Source organism: Rhodnius prolixus, unplaced genomic scaffold, assembly GCF_049639745.1.
Source record: "Rhodnius prolixus isolate KJV_2025 unplaced genomic scaffold, Rpr scaffold_2, whole genome shotgun sequence".
NCBI lineage: Eukaryota > Metazoa > Arthropoda > Insecta > Hemiptera > Reduviidae > Rhodnius > Rhodnius prolixus.
In genome coordinates, this window is record NW_027411592.1 from 48,957,637 (window position 1) to 48,983,431 (window position 25,795).

General features: G+C 32.7%; 2 protein-coding genes across 9 annotated transcripts in view; one reads left to right on the plus strand and one right to left on the minus strand.

Moving 5' to 3' along the window:
- fry (microtubule binding protein furry) overlaps positions 1–25,795 on the plus strand; it is a 218,636-nt gene that overhangs the window by 85,939 nt on the left and 106,902 nt on the right. The gene's annotated exons all lie outside the window — the stretch shown is intronic.
- CNMaR (G-protein coupled receptor) overlaps positions 1–25,795 on the minus strand; it is a 119,570-nt gene that overhangs the window by 42,628 nt on the left and 51,147 nt on the right. For all 4 annotated transcript variants that reach the window (XM_074119697.1, XM_074119695.1, XM_074119696.1 and 1 more), the window contains exons 3-5: positions 15,649–15,857; positions 4,605–4,995; positions 971–1,163 (exon numbers count right to left, since the gene is read on the minus strand). In XM_074119697.1, the coding sequence (XP_073975798.1) occupies positions 971–1,163; positions 4,605–4,995; positions 15,649–15,857 (793 nt within the window). The remainder of the gene's footprint in view (positions 1–970; positions 1,164–4,604; positions 4,996–15,648; positions 15,858–25,795) is intronic.

Sequence of the window (25,795 nt, forward strand, 5' to 3'; positions counted from 1 at the left end):
ATAAAATGTTAATATTCAAAAATAAAAAATAAAAATATCAACACTACCCAACAAATGTAATTAATTCGCAAAACAAAACAAAATAATGTAATTAAAACACCACGAATTCGCATAAAACGGACATAAACAAACAATTAACATTAGGTGAAGTTAGCATAATATACGCTCATTATCCCAGAATGGGAGGGTTGAATTATTTCTATTTGTGGGCCTGCGAAATAGACGGTCCGTTTAGGAATGTAGTGGCTATTACAGGTGATTAGTCTTCTAAAACAATATTAATGATTTCATAGCATTCATTATATATAGGCAAACCCACAACGCTTTCATGCTATTTGGTTTTAGTATAACCAACGTTTTGATTCATTTCACTGTTAGTTATTTATGATAATAATTATTGTTCTACCATCCAAAAGGAGGTGGTCTCAATGAGATGGCTTGATTAACTTTTTACAGAAATTTGATTGGATTGTCAACTAGCAAACTATTTTAACAAATTTGGTTAAAATAAATATAGGTAGTTATCGTTTGTATTACGTAGTTTATAGAAAATTTTAATTGGCATTTTTGGTAATTTGTAATTTTAGACTTAAAAACCAATGACTTTCAATAAATTTGGAAAAAACAAAATAGAAATTCATTTTCTGAACCCATCTTTAGATTTGTATGTCAGGCTGTAAACGCTTTTATTCCTTAATTTAATTAGGTCTAACTAATGCTATCACTAGAATGTTTAGGATTTGAAAGACTCTTTTTTAACTTTAGGTTTGAAGACAACATTAAAGAATGAATGGTTGAAAAAATTTATTTCCATTTCTTAACGAGTGCTAACCACTGTACTTTGATAGAGAACGTAGCAGTCAAATTTACTTATTTACTTTTCAATGATAATCTAATTTTGTAAATTTTTAACTAATTTTGAATTATATAATTTACATTTTTATTAAAATAACTAAACGAAATCAAGTACCTGTAGTTTGGGTAGTTTCGCCCGAACGCCGTTGTATTTCTGGACGAAATAATGACAGTAATGCTCTTCTAAAGTTTTGTCCACTTATGCAATAGAGTGCAAAATTAATACCAAAATTGGTATTGAATAATATGTTGCAATATTGTTGCAAAACATACATGGTGACTTTTTGTTCAGTGCCAACATTATGCGTCTGTAAAAAAAGAAAACAGAATTGAAAATTTGAAATGAAAATGAAAATGGTTCTCAGAGGGTTGCATAATTTTGACTTTTCTAAGTGTAAAACATTTTTTCCCACAAACAGTTGTGTAGGGCAATATTTTACTTATTTTGTAGTCAAATCGTTCTACTTAGAGGATGGGAACACACTCGTGTAGGCTGAGATCTAGCGACTTTGATTTCATAAAAAAAAGATAAGACAAAGATATACTATGTCAAACCAAGTTTATCAAATGAACTTTCGATTGAGTAGCAGTCGGCAGCTTAAGTTCGTTGCTACTAGGTTCACTTCAAACCAACGACGCCAGTAAACGTAAGATTAATATTAATCAAAAGTAATACCATCATTAAGTGAATAATCTTTTTTTTTGCGTTTATTGTGCTACAATCAGCGCGTTAGCGCTATAAGAAACAATGATACAATGGAATAGTAAATGCTTAGGTAACGAGTGGAGAAGTTACCCAGTGGTAACACTCCAAAACATAATATGGGTTAGTCACTCTCTTCACTTGAGAGGAGATCACTAGGCCACTGTCTTTTAAGACGTCTTGTCAGATTGTCAGGAAGAGTTCTAGAAGAAAGATTTTGAGCTAGAGGATTTATATGAGATTGTAGGCTGAAGTGGAGTTTTCTGCATCATGTTTTAGCAACTTGGGTGACAAAAGGAATGTCAGGTTGGAGACATAAAATGGAGCGTTTACGATAGTTCGAAGTATTTTAGATTGTAGCGATTGAATCCTTAAGTGAATAATTATGCATTAAAGTATGCCTAAGAAATAAAATAGTTTAGCTACTTATTTCACAGTTATCTTGAAAATTTTTGTAATAATTAATGAGATAATATAAGAAAAGTAGATGGTGTTGGAACTCAGAAGGCGTACTAAGTATTAAATGACACTTAGTACATAAAATGACAGTTCGTTTACATTTTAAAAACCTAAGATAAAAATAGAAGCAGGTAATTTTTTAATAAAAATTACAGCAATTTCTAATAAATTTGGAAGTTATTCTCTTCTACTTTAATGAGTTCAAAAACTTTTATTGTTATTAAATTTGGTAGCATCAAAGTCAAAGTATATTACAAATTATTTCTGTGTAAATTTGTGCAGTTCCTGCACTATCTAATTGCAATGGCTTTTGTTTAGTTATTTTGCTCCAAAAGTGCAGGAGTAAATTAAGTGAATTTATTATGTGTATAATACATATTAAGTGCGGGAAGGATAAGACTACCAGATCCAGTAAGCCCAAGTAGTTGATCATATAAACAAACTACTACTGCGGCCAAACAAACTCTTGATAACTTATCCCGTTTGAACAGACTAAAACTAATGGGAATTAACAAAAATGAATCAACTGGACATATTCTCCTCTTATGTTTAAAGAATTTATCCTTTAACAGATAAATTTGTAGAACGTGTTTCTTGAATCTAATTCACATTAAGCAAATTGCTAATAGAGATAGCTCGTTAATTCCAGAGTAATCTCGTCTGGATTGATTAGGAAAAAAATCTTTGCTCCCTCTTTTCAGTTAAAGTGAAAATTAGCTTCTGTTTTTTTAATTGCAATTTTCTGGAATTTATAGTCCACAGTTTCATATGAATCCATTAATTGAACGAATTTGTTCCCACATCTTGCTTGATGACCTATTTAGCTTACTGGAAAATGGCCTAGAGATCGGTTATAATTTTTCTATGAAGATACAGTTTATGTTGCGTTATGTAGATAGAAGTGTAAGTTTGTACTTAGTACGCCTTCTGAGTTCCAACACCATCTACTTTTCATTTATCTCATTAATTATTAGACATTTAATCTTAAAAATTAGTCATGAGGAAATTTTTAGAAGATAACAGTGAAATAAGTAGCTAAAATAGTTTATTTCAATGGCATACTTTACTGCTTGATTATTCACTTAAAGATGGTATTACTTTTGATTGTATTAAACTTACGTTAACTGGCGTCGTTAGTTTCAAGTGAACTAACGAACGTAAACTACCGTCTGTTCGGAAGATCATTTAACGAACTTCGGTGAAGAGGTAAGTTCGTTGAGATCTTGTTAAAGACTAATTTTAGTTACTGCCATTCTAACGGCTAATTTTCCTCTATGCGTTAGATGAAGAAAATTCATCTATTGTAGAGTGTATTCTCATTTATACGTATTATTAGATTCCATGGTAACTAGAACTTGTTGATTCAACTGTATAAATTAGTATTCAAAGTATTCAGGTGGCATAATAAATAGGCGGGTAAAAAGCGGAAGTAGGTGACAGAATTAGATTTCAATGTGTCTATATTATTATTATTCCTGTCTTTGCGTTACGGTACATTGGACCAATCTTATTTCTTTCGCTCTCTGGTCTAAATAACCAAGTTAATGCAGATTTTACATCTATCTTATTATACCGACCAGTATGTGATAATGGAATCCAGCGAATAAGATAGAACCTAGAGTTTTACAATCTTTACGTTGAGTTATTGACTCTCATTAAAAAATTTCAAACGGAGTAGGTTCATATTGAAAGTATGACATCAGGAAATAGCCACAATAGCTAATATTTTTGAAATACTGGATAGAGAACTTGCTAGGAAAAGATCATTTGATGACGTTGAAGAAGATCTGAAAGTGATAGCTATGATGAAAAATAGATGTTGAAGTCGCAAAAAGCATTAACAAAGTTGATGGTGGAGGGTTCGGTAAGTAGAATGCTGTAGTTCCAGTACAGACTCTGTCCTCTCTTCCTGTACCACTCAAAGATGTCCCCTTATTTTGAAAATACAAGCGAAATTTACTGAATTTGACTTAAACTGTGGTTTAATAACCAATTTTGGTTTCAGTACATTGAACTATTCAACCATTAATCATTAGCATATTTGCATTAAAATAGAATTTGGAAGTTGTTTGAATAATAAGTAAGAAAGTGATACATTCTATTTTGAGAGCGATCGGAAAAATCATCAACGTTTGTCCTGAATAATTTCATTCTTTTTGGTCAAATTTTTAAATTTCCCTGTATTGAACGAATTTTCTTACATTAGCAGCACATTATTCGTTGAATAATTCTAAGACAGATCATACATTTTCTTTATCGAAAGCCATCAATATTTAATTAAGCTCTTCTAAAATTTAAAAAGAAATGAAACTCTGTTATATAACAAATTATCAAGTCCTTTTTAAAACATACCTTTCCTTTTAAAATACTTTAAAAAGGGTTTTATTAAAAAATAATAAAGTCAATGTTAAGGATGGTACCCGTTGCCACCATAAGAATCTTGCTTTAACTCAGTGGTCTATTTGATAATATAATTTATAAAATGTTATTAAATATTTGGTAGTATAAAAGTAACAAGGCTCTAGCCATGTGGAAATAACTAGGAATATTTAATATCAATAAAGAAAATGAAGTAAAAATTACTCACGTCAGTTAAATATATCCAAACACGTACAACGTATGATGGCAGATTTAAAATGATGAAAACGGTAGAGACAACCAGCAACATTTCCGTGACTTTAGTTTGCGAAGAAGGAGTTCTAGTTCTGGTGGTGACCAAATTACTGGTTCCGGCCGCCATGTTGCCAACAATGGTGGCACTGTTTGTTGAAGCCAAATTTCTAGCAAACTGGCTAGAAGATTTAGTCATTGTCCTTCTTACTCTGGCCACACGGCAAACTGTTCTTGAGATTAATGTGTTTAATACTACAATGGTTAAAAATGGCACAATTAATGTTACCACTAAATCTATATGATTAAATATCTCGCCAATATCTTCTAGTTCTCTCGATAGTGAGCAGATTAGTTCGCTCTTGTTTCTGTAAAAAACAAAATAAATTTAATAAATAAACCATTTCCTGTTTATTGCATGCTTGAAATCAAAGTGAAATCTTAAGCCTAAAGTACGAGTATCTGCCTCGTATCTGTAATATATGGACCGTTTATTTTGAAAGTGATGTAAGTCCATTTTTGAAAAAAAAAGTGATATCACGTAATTCATGCTTAATTTTTTATTTACAACTAGTCCGTGTTTAATTTCTTAAAAAATTCCCATTTTTTGTAGAATTTAAAATTGGTCGGTAAATAAAATTGCATAATAATTGATTATGAAAGTGGTGTAAGTCCAATTGACAGAGGTAGGCGGCTTAGCAGATGGTTGCCGATCAGTAGCCTGCTATTTTACATTTGTCTTATATTAAATACTATCAATATCTTGTAATTTTAACAATGTAATTAGCGTCTAAAATTAAAAATATTACTTCTATTTTATGTCGTGTCATTATTATTTGTAAACAAAATTGGATTAATATGAAGTATATTATTATTTATTAACATGAAATATTATTATATATTAGTATATTATTTTTTTTTTTTTTTTTTTTTTTTTTTTTTTTTTTTTTTTTTTTTTTTTTTTTGGCGCATCAACAGCTGAGGTCATTAGCGCCCGGAGCTTTTTCCAGTGCACTGCCGGCCTCCGGACAGTGTTCTCTCGTTACAGACAACACTGTCCATCACCGGACAGTGAGCTGTAAGAAGCTCCTAGGAAGCTCCTAGGAAGTATATTATTATTTGAAAATATATATTATTTGATTTTTCAAAATTGAAACTAAACGATTTTTACAATTGGCTAATTTTGAAAGTGGTGTAAGTCCATTTGCAGCCCGTAAGCATACATCAGTTTAGTAAAATACGCCTAAAACAAATTTATATAACCAAATTACATATTGATAAAACAGTAGAAACATTGCCAGATTTCATATAATTTGTCTAAATTTTATAATTAACAGATATGTTAACCTTTAATTTTCTCGAAATAACAGAAAATGGACTTGCACCACTTTCAAAATAAACGGTCCATATATAAGATAGTAATGGAGACGGGACTTCCGTTGCTGGAAAATGATTTAGGAATCGCACATCTTTCCCCAATACGTGTTTTTATGGTACCATCTGGAAGGCGTTGGTGTAGTTGGAGAAACCTAATTCGAATCTACTTTTAATTCGTTGTTAATTATGATAACAGTGGAGTGCTTCGCGACACCTGGACGTTAAGCCCTGATTGAAGTAATAGGCGATTACTTTACTCACTCACATGCTACCATCTGTTTGATCATAATAACTTCTTTTTTTTAATATATACATCTGTACGAGAATTATTTTTGTTTGCGTAGATATCTAGATGATTGATCTTTACCAGTGATAAGTAGGGTGAAATCGTTTAGAAGCGATTAATTGTGGCAATCTCTGCTGGTAAAATTGAAGTCGATGGAAATGTTTACCTAGAAATACTTAATACGTACAGAATAGAAGACTAAAGTCAGTCTTCTATTCTCAATTTCAGGATCTAGGTATATCTCTTTGTCATGGCCTCAGCCTGGTGAGCTTGCGACCTTTCACTTCTTCTTTGGAATTAGCCTTTTTATTTAGTTCTTTTCTCCTAAGGCAGTACCTTCCGCGTAAGAGATATTCAGCGATTACATTAGTTTCTTTTAGTTCTTACTTTATTGCACAATGAAGTTTAACAAAAGATGAAATTTTTTTTCATCTATATCATTCTAGATCAAACTTTCTAACATAAAATATTTTATTGTGGCAATAAAAAGCTATTTTTATTATTATTATAAAAGGTAAATACATGACGGTCTTAAACTATACATTTTTCTGTAGATATTCTTATATTTTCTCCTACTTTATGACTATGATTTCTGTATATGAAGAGTTATTAAACGAATAGCCTTTTGTATCGAAGAAGTTAAATTCGGTGTTGGCTATTCTTGGAGTCTTAAAAAAGCATTTTACAGATGTTGTAACAGATTTTTACTTAAAATGTATAAAGAAAGAAATAGATCATTGTCACAGCTAGCTTGTTTCTCTTATTTCTGATCTTTTACGGATTCATTTTCATGGGTTCATTACTACTAGTCAATTAAAATAACCGCTTAAGCTCAGCAGTTCGGTTTTTCTACAATTGAGAAAATACTCATCTAATTTTAAACTTCATTATAAATTAATTAACTTTGAGCTAATTTAAATGAAATGCTTTGATGCATAGATGATGATTTTTAAGTACATTTACACAAATTCACAGATAGAAGTTGGAGTTGAGCTTACAGAGGTAGCGCTTTCCAAAGTACGATATACTTCATCCAAACCAAATAAAGGACGTGGATGATCTCATCCCACAATACATTTTTTCACTATATTTTTTTCCCATTGCGTTCACGTAAAATATACGAATCTAAATATTTGGTTCAATAGGACTACTCCTTTCGCTTACTAACTAGAAGTTTAGTGATTGTGTACGTTTTCTATTTGAAGCTTCCAAGTTCTGAAGACCTCGTTCTGTGCTTACCTCACACTTTCAGTATCTCTAACAATACTTAAAACATTGAACAGAAATACGAACTGATATTTAAATTAATGAATTACAGTTACTAAAAACAGAAGCGACATTACTAAATCAAATAAACAAATTAAAGTTTTCAAACGAATGTGCCACGTCACTAGCTAATCATAGTTGATTAAATTAATGAATTTAGAGACAACTGTCCAATGATATTGCCTAAGTGAAGGTGATTCAAGTGTTGGAGGCCATAGTTCGCTCAAGAATACACTCTCGAACCAGGTGGTGCTCTCTGATTTGGTTCAACAGCTGGGAGGCAGTGAAAGAAGGAACATGTGGACAGTAAGTATGTGTTTGTGGATACTGGTAAAAAGTTCATATTTAACATTTATTGTAGGGAGAGGGGACATCATGAAATTGGGGAGAAATTAGCCAAAATAGGCTACCTGGGAAGTGTTTGTTCCCCTGAATTTATTTTTCACTTTTTTGGGGATTCACTCTAAACCGACTGTAACGATTTACTTTAAATTTTCATTGTAATATTTTGCCAGGCCAGGTACAATAATTAAAGATCGCTCTACAGAAGAGTCGTAGGTTTCCAATGAGAGTGTCACGCCAATGTAATATACCAGTGGTCGCCAAACTGTCGATCGCGAGCTACCGGTAGCTCGCGGGGTAATTTTGGGTAGCTCACGGCCACGGCAACCCTGAGTTGCTTGTGGTCTGGCTGCAGCCGCGCAGTGCGCAGTCAGTTGTCACTCGTGTAGCCAGAGTGAGGTTATGTTTGTGCCTGTTGAATGGGTTGCACTTGCAGCTTCAAGGCAAAGATAAGGACATTGGTGGAATGATTTCAGATGTAACGTCATTTTCCAAAAAGCTCGAGCTGTGGGAAAAGAATGTTATCCAGTTTGAATATAAGCACTTTCCTAGTCAGAAGAAGTTCGTTGACAAACAAAATCCTCCCCAGCAATAACCAAAAATACGTTGAAATTTTTTCAGACTTAAGACAACAATTCGATCAACGATTCCAAGATTTTAAAAGCGTATTGATTGTGGCACTATTCGTCAACTATCCTTTTGTAGAGATCGATGTAGAAGATTTCTCAGCTTGTGTTGTAAAACATTTCGGTGGAGATCAGGCTGCAGTTGAAATGGAATTTGTCGATTTTCAAAATGCTTTCTACCACTGGAAATATTTGGCCTCTAGTCCCCAAAGAAAAATATCCAATTGTAATTCAAGTTGCATGGAGGTTGAAAGCTATGTTCAACACTACCTACTTGTGTGAAGCATCTTTTTCAAGTATGAAGTTCATAAAAAGCAAATATTGAAACAGACTGACCGATGAACATTTGGACAACTGCATCAGAATGGCTGCTACAACATACTCTCCAAACATCAAGAAAATACTTGATGACCAAAAACAGTTCAATTCCTCTCATTGAAATGTACATTTTAACTTTTTGTTACCCTTACTGTCAGATATGTAGATTTTAATACTAGAAATGTATGTTTGTAGGCAATAAACGTGTGTTAATTCCATTTTGCGTACTTTCTTTCGTCCAGTATTCCTTGGTAGCTCACTAGAAGATTTATAAATGCTATGCTAGCTCACACGCTCAAAAGTTTGGCGACCAAAGAAGTTCGAATTTTCCTTCAGTTTCTCTTTTTTTTCAAGGACTTGCTCGATTTTTGTTTTGTTTCCTGTGCCGACTGCTGTTAAAGAATTTATTAAACTTTTGATCGAAATTCTTTCCATAAAAAATCGATTGTATGGTAAAAATTGGGAAGTCGAAAGTATCTTTGAGATAATTATAGAAGCTATACCGAAGCAACTTGGTTTAGTAAAAATTTCTATTAAAATTTAGTGAGAGAAAGTGGATTTTTCTTAACAGATTTTTAAATTCTCTAATATTGCTTTACTTTTTATAGAATACTGTTTAGTTTGGTACAGCTAAACATGTTCTACTTTCTGTGTAATAGAGTTATATAATCCCAACTGAATAACCACATGAATAACAAGACCTGTTTCCTAGACAAAAATTAAGGTTTTAATTGGAAATTTACAAATAGAAAACATAATAAGTAAGTCCGGCTCTTAGGCTGTCATTAATTTTCTTTGGCTAAATGAGACTGGTTTCCACGTTAACACGTGAAACGTGACCGCTGTTCTAATAAAGTCAAAAAGCAACAAACCAATGTAATCCATAGAACTGTCTCTAGCATTATGTGAAAACTTTATAAATTGAACTTTTCTTGTGTGTTAAGAAAGTTTAAGAAAAATAAATTGATAAGGAATTCTTTGCTAGTTTTTTTTCTTTAATTTTCCTTAAAGCTTCTTACATTTATCACTGGTATTTCTTTTTGTATTCTTTAGTAGTTTTGTTCAGAAATAATCTATTATTTAGGCACCACGGTAGCCGAGCGGTTAGAGGCGAGACCTGCAAAGCTAATATGCATTGTGGTACTGGGTTCGATGCCCGGTCTTAGGCCTTGGATTTTATTTAATGGTTAATAAAAGAAATTTACAGTAAAGTATGTTTGCTAGTCGCCACCGTCCACGACACCTAATTGGTAGTTGGACGTTAAGCCCAGCCTGAAAAAATAGGCGATTACTTTACTTTTACTTTTTACTTTATAATCTATTATTTGTATTATAAAGTTAGTTTTTTTAGCGTTGTTAGTTTATTGTAACTTTGGTGTTAAATTTTCGCGATTTTTAGACGGAAATCTTTGCCCATAATGACGGTTAGGGCGGTTTTGAGAGTAATAAGGTCCTTGGATACAACTTGGCCCTTCTAATCAGATTCCCTTTTTCATCTCATTTGTCTGTGTTTTGTTGCCCCAGCATCTTTTTTGCTAGCTCATTATATGGAAACAGTATTTCTGTTGACAGTTCTTCAGTTTTCTTTTACTAATTTCTTGCATTCATTCAAGTATTAATTAAGAATGTAAATGTTCCGCTTTTTTTTGTGTAAGTTCCATAACTTATTACCTGAATCATAAATTGTATAATTTCTTTACTTTGAATTTTCATTTTTCTATTATCTATTCACTAATTGTTAATATTAAATTTTCTTAGCATTTTATTTAGTTTGGGCCAAGCTATAAGAAATTGCCAATCTTAAAAGCAGTAAACGTTTATTGTAGAAAGTTCTAGATTGGTTTTGTTATTGTTTCTGTCGGAGCCTTGTAACGGGGCTTAACGTTGATGATATTAGGATACCAGCCATGTTTGTTGGGATGCCAGCCAATTCAGGTGTGTGCAGCTCTCGCATAAAACTAGTTTAAAAGCGTTTTCTTATACCACTTTATACATTGGCTAGTTTTATGCGGTGACTCTTTTACACAGTTCTTCATCACCTTATCTGTAACAGCTTCCACGAACTTTTGCAAATAATCTTTTCATTCTTTTTTACAGATTTATTTTAATAAGACATTACTGTTAGCATTTAACAAAAATTGTCATCATAATTTGGCAGCTGGAATAAATAAATGTTCAGGCTAAGTCTAAGGTCTACTATGGCCTAGAAAATCTAATTGTACTCTGTAAGGGTAGTGAAACCCCACCACTCATCCACTCTAGCGTAGGGGTAGTGAAACCCCACCACTCACCCACTCTAGCCAGAGAGAGAGAGACAGCCCCCTCGGCACACAGAGAAGGGAGGCTCGGTGAATGTATATAAGAACGAGAGGAAAGTCAAAAGGAGATTCTGTGATTCGGAGATTCTCTGATTCTGTTCAAAGTCTTACACTTGAGTTGTACACATCGTTTAGCCACGTCAGTCAGTCTGTTCTGTTCTTGTAGTGTAAAGTATACAGTCCTTGGCAGTCAGTCATATAAATATACAAAGTCTTAGAGCGATACTAAAAGTGTTATTTATCCATCAACATCTACAACCAACATCTCTCTCCTCAACCATTACATACTCGCTTAGTTGATAGGTATATGGTCGTATATAGTCTTGATTTGTTGAATAAACTCTATCATGTAACAATAGATGACAAAAACGGTAATCGATTTGCCATGAATCAAAATAGTTTCATTTTAACAAAGAATTCTTGGTATTTTTTGAATTTCACTTCATCATTTTTTTTGGAAACGTCTCAGTTTTCTGGATTTAGCGCAAACAAACAAAATGAAAACCACTAAAACAAATGTTAACAAAACGGCAAACCAGAAAAGGGATCATCTAGGGATTAGATCAATGGATGCGTTTATCTCACCCCAAGAGCCTTTTCAGCTTACTGTTCTCAGCACTGTGCTCAATTGTCTTTAAGAAAAAAACCACTGTCCGAAGTCCTGCAATTCATCCAATAGCGTTCCTCATAGGAAGTAAAAAATAGATTATAAAATTAATGGACTGATAAGCAACGACGTGAAAGAAACCAGTAGTCCGTCGCGTTGATGTAGCGGATGACTGGATAACCAATAAATCTAGTTTGTACCCATAATTTATTATTTATTCAAAGAAACAAGTAACCAGTGGATGTAGAAGTTGAAAGCTAAGAAATTAGATTTGCTAGTAAAAGAAACCTGCAACATTATTCAGTGAATTTAAGGAAAGAAAATCGTAAATCAACCTGCGATAGATTTCTAAAATTATTTTATCTGGACTGTTTAATGTTATTAAATATTCTTCTTTGTTTTAAATAAATTCTTCGCCATTTTTTTTCATTGTCTACATTTTATTCTACCAATGAAATATTGGTTGAATGGTATAATTAAATTAAAAATAATAAACCTAATTGAATTTCAAAGTTCAGATTCATTCCATCCACTGGTTATAGAAAGATAATTAGAGATCAATATAAATTTGATTATTTGTTTATTGGGTTGAAAACCATTAATATCAATATCAGCATGGGATGGCTGAATTTAAATTTGTTAAAAAAAAGAAAAAGTCTAAAACAATTTCATCACTAACTATAGCTGTCAATCTGCTATTAATTTTCTTGCTTCGCACAAAAATGTAGATAATAGTTCATTTTCATTTTGAAAATAATTTTTTTGATTTTGTTTTTGTCGAAGATCGAAGTGTTTTATCTTGAAATACAACCAAGAAATTTGTGTTTTATTAAATGAGCTGTTATTTTTGAAAGTGGTATAAGTCCGATTTTTAAAAGAAATGAGTTAATGGTAATTTCAGTAAAATATAGACACATTCTTTCCATATTTATAATCATACATTCAATGGAGTACGATTTTTTTTATAAAGTCAACAAAAGAATTTTGACTATAAAATGTTATCACAAAAATATTTTTTTTGAAAGTGGAATAAGTCCATTTCTAATAATTATAATTAAAACAACTTTCTTATTGCAATTATTTTTTGATTATTGCTACTCCGGTGTACGCTGCTCGTTAGCAGATATGATGCTAACTGTAAAAGAAAAATAAGTTTAAAATACGAGGGTCGTTTGAAAAGTCCGTGCAAAAATAAAAACTACTTAATTTTTTGGGGTAAACCTTTTTTATTTTTCAACATAGTCTCCTTTTAGGTTATACACTTCGTCCAACGCTGCTCTAGTTTGTTGATCCCTTCCGAATAATAGGATTTGTCCAAGTCTTAAAAATAGCCATTCATTTCTGCAATCACCTCCTCCTTTGAATAAAATCTTTTTCCCGCCAGCCATTTCTCCATATTGGGGAACAAATAGTAGTCCGAGGGAGCCAAGTCTGGAGAATAGGGGGGATGTGAAACGAGTTGGAACCCTATTTCCATTAATTTTGCGTTGTCGTGATGGAAAAGGACTGTTTTGTGGGCCAATCGTGGGCGTTTTTCTTGCAGCTCGGTTTTCAAACGGTCCAATAACGATGAATAATATGCACCTGTAATAGTTTTTCCCTTTTCCAGATAGTCGATGAGGATTATTCCTTGCGAATCCCAAAAGACAGTCGCCATAATCTTTCCGGCCGAAAGAACGGTCTTCGCCTTTTTTGGCGCAGATTCCCCCTTGGTAACCCATTGTTTAGATTGTTCTTTGGTCTCAGGAGTGTAGTGATGTATCCATGTTTCATCCACAGTGACGAAACGACGCTTAAAGTCCTGCGGATTCTTTTGGAACAGCTGCAAAAACCGTCCTTGCAACACTTCACACGATTTCGTTTTAGGTCAAGCGTGAGCAATCGCGGCACCCATCTTGCGGATAGCTTTGTCATGTCCAAATGTTGATGCAAAATATTATGTACCCGTACATTCGAGATGCCCACAGCACTAGCAATCTCACGCACCTTCACTCTTCTGTCATCCATCACCATATCAGGATTTTATCAATGATTTCTGGAGTAGTAACCTCAACAGGGCGTCCAGAACGTTCAGCGTCACTTGTGCCCATATGGTCACTCCAAAAATTTTGAAACCACTTATAAACTGTTCTAATCGAAGGTGCAGAGTCACCATAATGTTTATCAAGCTTCTCTTTAGTCTCCTGAGGAGTTTTGCCTTTCATAAAGTAGTGTTTAATCAACACACGAAATTCTTTTTCGTCCATTTTTTGAAAATCACTCGACTTCCTCGATTCAAACGAATGCCAAACACAAAGAAATAGACCGATCTGGCTGAAACTTGGTGTGTAGTTCTTCCAAGAGATGCTACTAACTAAACATAACCTCGATACGCGCCAGTGGTGCTATCTCTCTGACTTTGCACGGACTTTTCAAACGACCCTCGTACCTTTTTTTGCTTTAAAGATCTTAACGAAGTAATTTTCATTTTTATATTTTTAATATAACTGAAATTTAAAAAAAATAAACTTGGTTATTCGTGTATTTAAATGTCTTCATTTTAATTATTTCTTTTTACATAAAAACCCATTTCAGTAAAGCTAATAATGTCTATAAAAATATGGACTTAAATTTACTCCTGTTTTCATTTCTTGTAATATGTTATTTTTGAAAGTGGAATAACTCCATTTGGAGCTAAAAAAAATCGTTTATTTTGTTAAGAATTGTAATAATTATTATTTCATAATAAAATTTAAAAGGTGTATAGCGTTAATAACGTCACTTGAATAGATTAAGGTTTACGAATATTTTTAAATTAATTCAAATACAAAATCTTAAATATCTCGATATATGGAAAAATGGACTTATACCACTTTCAAAAATAACAGCTCAAATTTGGGTGGGGCTATAATGGTATTTTCAAATGAAATAGATGTTTTTACTGGTGAAACATCTACATTAAAATTTTGGCGCGTTTACTGGAATTTCTCTTACAACAGCTTTCCGCAAAATTGCTTTTCCATTCATGAGGAAAATGTATTTTAAATATTGTTTTAGGTTCTGTTCTGGACTTGGCAGAAACTTAAGCCTGTCATTTTAGGATTATAGTAGCATTGTCCTTCTTAACAACTTGCAATGTAATCCCATTTCCCGCTCTTAACGGTTTCAAGCTTACAGGAATAAATATATACCTCTATAATTTTACGCCTTGAGTCCAGAGTTCAACGAGAACTTCATTTACAGTTTATTTTCGAAAAGTTGTGACCATAATGTTTGTAAGCCAGTTTATTTTTAATCTTCTAATTTCTGAACTTTTCTCCTTTTAACAATTTTTGGCAGCCATTGAACAGTTGCTCGTTTTTACTTTTTTCTTTCTTTTTTGTTTTTTACGTTTCTAATTTTTTAAAAAGATTAAAATTGAATTTAATTTTTTATGTAATATTTTATTTCAAGATGTGAACATTTATACGAATTGCAGTACATAATTTCATAAAATATGGTTGTTTTACGAAAGTTTAGGCATTCGCTACAGTCAGGATATCTCAAATCTTACTTTCACTATAAGCTAAATTTCGACAATCTGTTGGTATGCAGTTACTACTTCATTTTATTTAGGTCTTGATCTGGACTTTTGTGATAAACTCGGCTTATTTCGCGTAATGGTCTACTATGCAGCTTCTAGCTTGGATGAGTGAGAGGTTGCATTGCAAGTATCACTTACACTTGCAGGAAACCTTGTTTATGATCCGACTGTAGCTGTTTCCCCATCTATTTTGATTTTAAATGAGGCAAGATAACCTTGATTACCCAGGTAGCTTTCCATTGTTACAGATTTATTATAAATTAAACATTTATATTATAGAAATAATAATTACAAGAAAAACATTCATTATATTACTCACTCAGCAAATTCTGCGTCTTGTACATTAGCTACGGACGATATGAAGATGTAGGGTGCATTGCCTAGCAACGCTAGCAGTGATAGTCCTATGAGAACTACTTTAGCTCTTGTCACCGTACACATGCTTGGCCTTTTCAGTGGATACCTCACAGCTATAAATCTTTCTACAGTGAATGCAACTATAAACCAGACGCTTAGAAAACTGCATACCTGAAAAAATAAAAGTAATATAAATTCATTTATTTATATTTGTTAATCCAAGCTTTATATTTAATCCCTTTTTTTTCAAAAACTAACTTTATTTATTATTGTGCCTACCCATGGTGCCATTTCTTTGTTTGGTTCTAATCTGCAAATTAATGGAAATGAACATCAGATTTATTGCGCTAAGTCTGCTTTTGGCGGAATAAGTTTCAAAATATAAATCTTTTGAAACACAAAGAAGAGACAAAAAAAAAACCTAGCTACATCCTGTTGTGGTACTTTGGCCACTGACTTCCTGTTTGGTCCCCTTAAAAGTACTCGTCCGACATTTAATTTGATCTGAATTTTGTGTCCACACAGTGCACAATCCATTTGCTTCCAAAACACTTGCCAGAGCAAACTCGATGATGACAATTTTACTTATCGTAGTAGGCTTTCTTACTTCTAGTATTAAGAAAAATAATAATTGATGTAAAACTCTGAATGAAATAAAGTTTTTTGTTTCGGACTCTAATTAATCACAGGATGGTATTCCATTAACAGATGTTTGGCGAGACTTTGATTGTAGAACGACAACCATTAAAATAGTTTTCTCTGCATCTGAATAAAACTTTAATTTTATATCTTAAGGCGGTTTATCTATTTCATTTTCATTATTCATGCGTTTGTTTAATGGCCTATTCATATTGTTTCAAGCAATAATAGATAAATTATAAACCTTTTAATGATGTTTTTAATAATTTCTTTTGACACTTGTTTTGTCCATTAAGAGTTTAATTTAAATATCTGAAAGGTTACTTCTTGATTGTACGTCATATTATTTGTAGAGTGCTTTACTGATATGGGTTTAGATATTACATAAACATTATTGATTAAATGTTCTATTGTACGATAAAATCATCAATTATCTTTGTGCTTAGCTACATTATAACCACTTTAATTTGGAAAATTTTCTAAAGAAAAGTCCTTTTATAATGTTGAAGGACCTTGGGAAACAGCATCATACAGTTTTTCTCGAAAATTCGCTAATATTTAGAAGTTATTGATATACTTTTACTTTTTTAAAATTAAAAACCTACATGTACCAATACAATTACAACTTCAACAAGTAAAAAAAATTAAAATTTCTGTTTAACTTGATGTAAAACTTCGTTCATTTTTCGAAATTTCTTTAAAAAAGGCGCATCAAGAATTTCATTTCTCCTACTTAAATATTCTGCACATTTTTTTGGACTAAAAAGGACGATAACCGCAACAGGTAGAACCAATTTACGACCTTGGATGCACAATCAGAATCTGTACAGATTTGTACAATTTTCTGAAACAATATTCAAGAATAGTGTGCCCAAATTGTGCATTTTTTTCAATCAAATTCCTCTACAGTATCGATATAATTAAAAGTAAAGTAATTACTTCAGGCGTGCTTTTTGTCCAACTACCAAAATGAGGTGTGGTTGACGGAGGCGACTAGCAAACATACTTTACAGTAAATTTCTTTTATTAACCATTAAATAAAATCCAAGGCCTAAGATCGGAAATCGAACCCAGTACCAACAATAAAAATTAGCTTTACAGGTCTCGCCTCCGTAACCGCTCGGCTACCGTGGGGCCTTATCGATATAATTATATCACGGTTCGCCTAGAACGATTTTAATTGAAAAGTTCACCAACATGAAAAATTTTTCTTTCTCCTTATTATTTGGGTCAAAACTAACCAAAATCAACAAAACCAAATCGGTTTACGTTGCGGATTTTTTTTTTTTAATTTTTCAGGTCAAAAAACGGGAAAAACGGCTTTTTTTTTGCATTGTTAAGCTTAATAAGGATAAACAATACAGTTTTTTTGCAAAACCAATGCATGCATTTTGAAGCTGAGGGAATTTCCGACAGATTGATGTATTTTATAAATGATAAAAATGAAATTTCGACATTCAAAATCAATAAAAAAGACATTTTTGAGCAAAGTAAGGCAAAAAAAAAAAAGGGTTTCTCGCATTTCAAAGCTTACTTAACAAATAAATCATCGTTTTTTTGTGGAAGGGAATGGGACTTTTCAAAAATGAGAAAAATTCCTGCAAAATACAATATTTATACTCTGGGAAAAGGGAAATTTTCCAATTCAAATTCATTTAATGAAACTTTTTGGATTAAAAGAGCCCAAATAATTTTTCTGATGGAAATTCCCTCAGCTTCAAAATGCATGCATTGGTTTTGCAAAAAAAACTGTATTGTTATTCCATTTATTAGGCTTAACAATGCAAAAAAAGCCGATTTTCCCGTTTTTTGACCTGAAAAATTAAAAAAAAAAAAAAAAAATCCGCAACGTAAACCGATTTGGTTTTCAGTGGATTTTTGGTTAGTTTTGACCCAAATAATAAGGAGAAAGAAACATTTTTCATATTGGTGAACTTTTCAATTAAAATCGTTCTAGGCGAACCATGATATAACAGATATAGCATTCAATTTATGCAAATTAAGTTGAAATTTGATTTTTGGAATTGGTGTCGTCTTAGGATCCGGTAATATGGACTAAATCAGACAATCTGGCAAAGACTATTTTAATGACATTTATTTTTTTGGGACTTTGTTGATTTTTTTCGCACAAAATCGTTTGAAAGAAAAAGTTCTTTACCGAAGTTATTACGATCGTTTGTGTTCGCCCCGTAGATTTATAAATTGGCTAGATTCTATAGTTATTAATAAAAAGCAGTTCAAACTTTTAACCTTTAATGGATCTTAAAATTGTTTAAAATTATGTTAACAAAGTTACTTTGTAAAACTGAATTCTAATCTGAAAGTTGTAGGAAAATGTGAAGTTCACTGTTTTTTTACTGAGGTTACTTACTTGCTTAAATAAGTTACTTTTACGCTATACTGACGTTGCCTTTATACGCTTAGAAAGACGAGTGTTTAAGTAGAATCATCTAAAGAGTGGAAAAGGAGGAGTAGAAGTTTCTTAGTGAGCAAATAAGTGTAAATGTTTTAGATGAAAGTTTTCAATTACCATGATTACAATCAATAAATAAAGTTTAAAGTCTTAGGGAGTTATTTTCGAAAAACTTTTAAAGAAGAAAAAAATTAAAGTAATATAAGGGTAAAGTTTTCTATTTTGTCCTTCTAAGGTCGTTAAAATCACGTTCCCTGTTAGGAATCAATCAGAAATTAGATTTTTAGCTTCCTACAATTTTTCATTTTGGAGAAAGTTTGTTCACAATTCCAATTAATTGGCACGATTGCACTCCTAACGGTACGAGAATTATTAAACCCAAAAATGTTCTCTCTACTTTTGTTTCTACTTTTTTGTTTTATTCGATCACGAAATTATATCACATTGACACATCTAACTTTGGTTCAATGTCTGAAACTATCCAATTCTGTTAAAATAATTTTTTTTTTATGGAACTTTGATTACATATTTGATGTATGGTTTGGTAATTGATTGCCACAGGATGTTTATAGAACAATTGGTAAAACTTTATAGCAGTTATGGTTGTGGTTATATTCAGTATATGATGTTTGCTATATATGCTGGTGGGTGACATTAATTTCATTAGCATGTAATTGAATTGTTTGTTGCTAAGTTGTTATCACTTCATTCAATTTAAATCCTAGTTATCTTCCTTGGTGGTTGTAAGGGTACGTTCACAACGGAGCTGTGAGCATAGATGATAGCGGAGATGATAGCAGTGATGCATCAGCGCTTATAGAATAACCTAGTACATTCTTATGTGAGCGTGCACAACGAAGCTTCGACTAGTGACTCATACTCGCTGGTATAAACGAGCATAGATGATAGAATTGAATTTTTCATTTTTCTGCTAACTGAACTCCAGTATCGGAGCTTCAAAATGGAGGTAGAAAAATTAATTAGTGCTGTCTTTACTCATTATTTTTGGTTATTATTTTATTATTTACTTTTAAACAATATTTTGTTTTTTAAATCGTGCTTACATTTATTTTTATGTGTATTTATTTATTTTTTTCAATCAAATCATTACTTACCTAAGAGTAATCACTAGTTTTTCTTCTATGGTTATAGGATTTCCATGACAATTTTTCCTACGTTTTCTTAATTTTGACCTTATTTTTTCTAAAATTTAGTCAAATGTGGATGGACCCATCCTCACATATTCAAAAAAACGATCCGGATAATTTCTAAGTTCCTTATATAAATAGTGAAATTCGCCTAAAGTACTTCGTTTTCTATTTATGGTATGTACATGATATTTTCTACATCTTTTTTTTTTAAATATACCATTTGGTTGCTGGTGAACATGAAAACTCTTCTTCACTACTCGACATGTTGCCTGTATCACAGCTCCGTTGTGCACACTAATCAGCGATTATATTTTACTCTATCAGTTATCATCTCTGCTATCATCTATACTCACAGCTCCGTTGTAAACGTACCCTAAGTCTTCTTCTTATTCTTATTCTTTCTTGGTATCAGTACACTAAATTGATAATAATTAATGGTCTCAGCAATAATGTGGGTGAATTAAAATTTTTTCACTCATTAGTCAACAAAATATATTCATTTTTTGTACTGCTTTCATTTAGGTTTGTGTAAAGTAAAGTAATGCCTATTTTTTTTCAGGCGGGGCTTTACGTCCAACTACCAATTATTTGTCGTGGGACGGAGGCGACTAGCAAACCATACTTTACTGTAAATTTCTTTTATTAACCATTAAATAAAATCCAAGGCCTAAGACTGGGGAATCGAACCCCAGTACCACAATACATATTAGCTTTACAGGTCTCGATTTAGGTTTGTGATTAATAGTACAATAAGCCTCGCTGACTGCTTGTGTCATGGGAAACAGAACCCACTCTTTGTCTCAGTAAATAGGATTATACTATCTGGATGCTTTATTCATTTTTCTTTTGTATCTCCGAAAAAAATCTTTATCACAAATTGACATCTATTTAAGGGTTGCTTTTCTTCATATATCTCTCAAATTTCTTTGTATTAAGGTCAGTTTCAGTCAGAACATTGCTTTTGAATATACTTTTAGGGTTTCTGAAAAACAACGTCCGTAAATTTCGACCAAAATAATTGAGGATAATCAAAAAATTGGGAATATAAGGAATTGTCAGGAAGCTATTTTTGGAGAATAATGTAACGAATTACAAAAACAAAAAATTTTTTTTATCTCGGACAGTGATCTCAAATGTTACAGACAATACTGTCCATCACCAGAAAGAACCTCCTAGGAAGAGAAAATGTTAGGGGTAACAGGGATTTCCGCGTGAGAGAATTCAGTATACCTGGTATACCAGTATTACCTGGAAAGTACTTCTTATCCCTAAATTAAGTTACAGTTAAGAGTTTGGCACACTTAGGTTGGTCAACTTTCTTTGCTCGAGAAGTAGAAAGTTCGGTTAGCCCTGAGTGTCAAATTAGTGATGAACTGTGGATTGAAGTAACAGTGAATCACTTCTAGGTCACTGTCCCAGTTTCTGGGTAGAGAATTCTTCAGGGAATGCTTTGTAGATTTAGAATATGGGGGTATCGTGGTACATTTTACGGATGAAGAAAAGTTAATTGAATTTGGATGGTGATTTTGGCCACTCATGAGTGTCATTTTTAGAGTAGCCATTTTTAGTAAAGCAATATAGAGTAATTAAATCCCCCAAAAACTGTTTAACAATTTTTAAATAAAGACTAATTTAGCTGGGGTACAATATTCTAAAACTAGCAATGCATATACACAACTTTACATAATAATGGCTTTTATTTTGCTCACTTCCAAATCCTAACCCACAGAAACTCTTTCCTAATGGCCCTTTTCTTATATCCTTAAAATGTACTACAATATCCCCATATTTCTTTACTGAATACATATTGCCTAGGCTAATGAGGTGTCCTAAAGAGGATAATGTTCTACGTGACTCTAAAGTCTGGGTTAAATTTTGTTGTATACGTTTTACTAAATAAATAAAAAGATATACAGTGGAGTCTCGGTTATCCGTCATGACCGGGACTGGACACGTGACGGATAGTCGAATAGACGGATAATGGAAGAAAACAGGAAAATTTCCAGATTCTTTTGTTTAACGTGTATAAAACATTGTATTAACTGGTATACATATTTTATACGTTTATACGCTTAAGCCTTAAAGGTCAGGTATCTTTCATTATTCAATTCATTCTATTGTGTATTAAAATTAATTAATACAATGTCTGCGACATCTAATCGGATTTGTGGGCGGTTTTGTTTGTGGTTGATCTTTTTAGGAAAAAACCCGCAAACTGTCGAATGATGGACACGAGTATGTACCTAAAAGACAAAGGGAAAAATCTGAAAAGAAAATATTCACACTCTACGTTGAACGGGGTTGTGACCGTCACTAATCTTAATTTTTTTTTTAATTTTTAAATACTGAGGACAGTGACGGTTAATTGGAATAGACGGATAAAAGGGTGACGGATAACCGAGACTCCAATGTACCTAAATACATTTAATAGAATATTTGATAAACCATATCAAATTATAAGGGAATTCAACAGTTTCTCCAAGCATAAAAGTCAGCATTATTAATCGATCTGTCGATAAAGATGTATGAATTTCATGGTGATTCTTTGTTCAGGCTTCCGTGGATGATCTAAGAAATAGCGACCTCCTAATGAGTGATGATCTAGTTCCCCGGGTCCACTAATCAAGTTATTTTTCTTTACCCGTCTTTGAGATAAAATTTCAAATATTTCTTTTTCTTTCCTTGATTAATCTTTAAACTTCCTTTGAAACAAGATCCTGACGATCGAACAGTTTTAGGTTTTCCTCTTTTAGGAGGCACTAAAATTAACATTTTACAGAGAAGAAAGTGAAAAAGTAATTTTTCGCTAGAGAGGAAATTGTTACCTTTACCTCATTCAATCTATACTTTCGCCTCAGATGCGTTCTCAATTCAAATTGGCTTATTGACCTGACAGTAAACATTAATATCTACTTTTAAGCATTTGATTTTCTTTACTTAGAAATAAAGAACATCTCGTCAAAAGAAATTACCAACTGAAACTAAGAATGTTTTGCTTATACAGTAAATAGAACAAATTATAAAGACAGCTTCAACTTTAATAAACTTCTGACTCCTTTTATTAAGCTGTGAATTTTGTTATTCACTGTTAATTTAGTGAATCACAAATTTAAATGGTACTTATCAAATACTTGTTATTCAATCATTGATCAGCTCCACATTATTAACCAATCACTATGAAGAAATGATACTTTTGAAGGGAAATGCGATATTTCTAAAATCCCTTTCAGATCGAAATTATCAGAACAAGTTTCAATCAAAAGTTTTTACCGAAAAAATCGAAACTTTTCGTACAATAGCTATAAATTTAATGCTGATTAATATTGGGTTGTCCAAAAAATAATGCAGAATTATGGTTTTAAAAGAAAAAAATAAAAATTTATAACTGTTTTTATTAATCAAAATAGTCACCGCTACTTTCTATACATTTCTGCCAACGTGTGGGTAACTTTTCCATATCCTCTCTATAGAATTTGGGCTCCTTAGAATGTGTAAATTCAGAAAACGCATTTTCTAATGTTCTTTGGTCAATAAATGCTTTATTTTGTTAATAGCGGTCCAGGTGTCTAAATGGTAACCAGTAGGCGAGAGGTCCGGTGAGTAAGGGCGGGGTGTGGCAGAGTCTCATAGCCAAGCTCCAACAATTTTCGGGGAGTCAAACGTGAGATAGTGGCCGAGCCACTTTCGATTTACTAAAGATGGCTTCATTATTGCCAATTTCTGATGCATTACGTCAATTTGGTTACAATACGATTCGGCATTGATGGTTTCGCCAGGATTCAAGAAGCTGTAATGAATCAGACCAAATGAAGCCCAACAAACAGTAACCATCACCTTTTTTTTTGTTTATTTAGGGGCTTTGGAAAATGTCGTGCTCCTTCTCCTTTGTCAAGCCACTGTCCAGTGCGTCTGCTGTTGCCGGAGAGGATCCACTGTTCATCGCAAATCACAATTCTGGACCAGAAAAAAGGATCGCTGTTGTTTCGGCAAAGAAGTGCAGCACAAATTTCATACCGCTGATCTTTTATGCGGTCGTTTAATGTGTGAGGAACCCAACTTTCAAGCTTTTTTCACCATCCCAATCGCCCTGAGATGGTCATCGACAATTGATTTGCTGACATCGAGTTCCCCTGCCAGTTCTTGAACAGTTGTTCTGGGATTTTCTTCCACCAAAGCTAGGAGAACATCGCCATCAAGGGCAGAACTTCTTCCACAGCCTTCTTTGTCTTCAAGGCTCAAGTCTCTGGAACCACCGTTGAACAGTGCACTCACTTACACTTGCCTTCGCCCCAGACATCGTTGATATTTCTGGCCGTTTGGGCCCCGTTCCGGCCGAGTTTGAACTCGTAAAACAAAATTTTGCAAAAATCACATGCTCATGCTTTGAAATCTTAGTCTGAATTATTTATTATTTATTACAGTTTACTATTTGGAGGGGTATTTTAAAGAAAACATAAAATCCTGCATTATTTTCCGGAAACCCAATATTTTACATGTTATAAAACTTCTTAGTTTATTGGAAAAGCACTTTGGGGGAGGAAAAGTCTTTTCCTAGCTTCCTCTAAACTGTATCTTTCCGGAAAAATGTTTTAATAAGTGTTTAATAAAATCTGTTTACTGACATTATCGACGTTTTGTTATTTTTCGAAATTAATCGTGAAAAGTAGATGGAATATTAAAAATTTATTGTTGAAAATAAAAGATCCTAATCTTAATATACCGTATATATTGCTTATCATTCGTTATTTATTCAGTATTGTTATTTTTCTTTCTCAAATCTTTTGTTTCTTTTACCGTCGTTCGAGATTATTTTGCCGCCTCTAACCATTCTATGCAGCAGTAACTTCCTCATATTGGCCATAGAATCCTATTCGTGTTGCCTCAAGCGTTTAATATAATCCTTATATACCTTCTTTAAGTGGGTTGCCTTCCATCAGTTCCGTCTCACATTCCTCTTTTACGCTTGGCCGAACTACTTCAACGACCGCCCTCTGGTTTCTAACGAGAGTTTCAAGACCTTCTTCTTCTTGTGCTTCTCGCAATTTATTTACTTATTCAGTCACACCTAGACTTTCTTTTGATAAATCTTAAGTATCTCATTGTACCAGACATGACCTGGCTTGCATGCTTTCTTCAGCTATTCTCCTCAGTTAAACTAGACGAGAGGAGTTAAGGGTTTTGGGAAAAGGTCATTGATTTCGGTGGTAGCTTGGTTGATAGCTCTAGCACATTTCAATTTCTGCTTGTCCACTCTATAATTCCGGCCAATGTTAACTCTCAGATACTTATTCTTCTGCCCACACTAATGTACTTCCTTCACAATCATACTTTCAATTCAGTATTGGTCCAAACAGGAACTGAATTCAGAAGATACGTTTCTACATCTGCTAAAAGCACTTCATCACTACAAGAAATGCTTTCACGATTTTCATTAAAAAGTATCACTTGTAATTGAAGTTAATTTTTTAAACAGAACTATAAGAACATTCTAAAAACTATTGATTAATTTTCACCTCTTCCAACACCCAACCCCAATATTTACTATAAACCCAATGAAACTATAGCCAAAAAAGTCAGCATCTGAAGAAAAGTTATGAAGACCAAATTAGTTCTGTAAGAGAAAGACAGTTGAAGGTTCTATCAGTTTTTATTTTTTGTAAAAACTGCAATTATTTTTACATTAACTGACTTTTTTGTATTAATAACCTTTCACCTATCTATTATATTTAGTAGTTATGCAAATGACAGCTAAGTGTATTTGTTCTTTAGTCACTTTAGGGTCTTCAACTTGCGCAAGAGGGATTTTCCAAGGGAATGAAGTTGCCAGAAAAGTTTAGTTCTTGTAAATATTTGTTCTCCTAAAAAGTAAAGTGAATATTTAAAAAAAAAAAAAAGGGAAAAGAGGA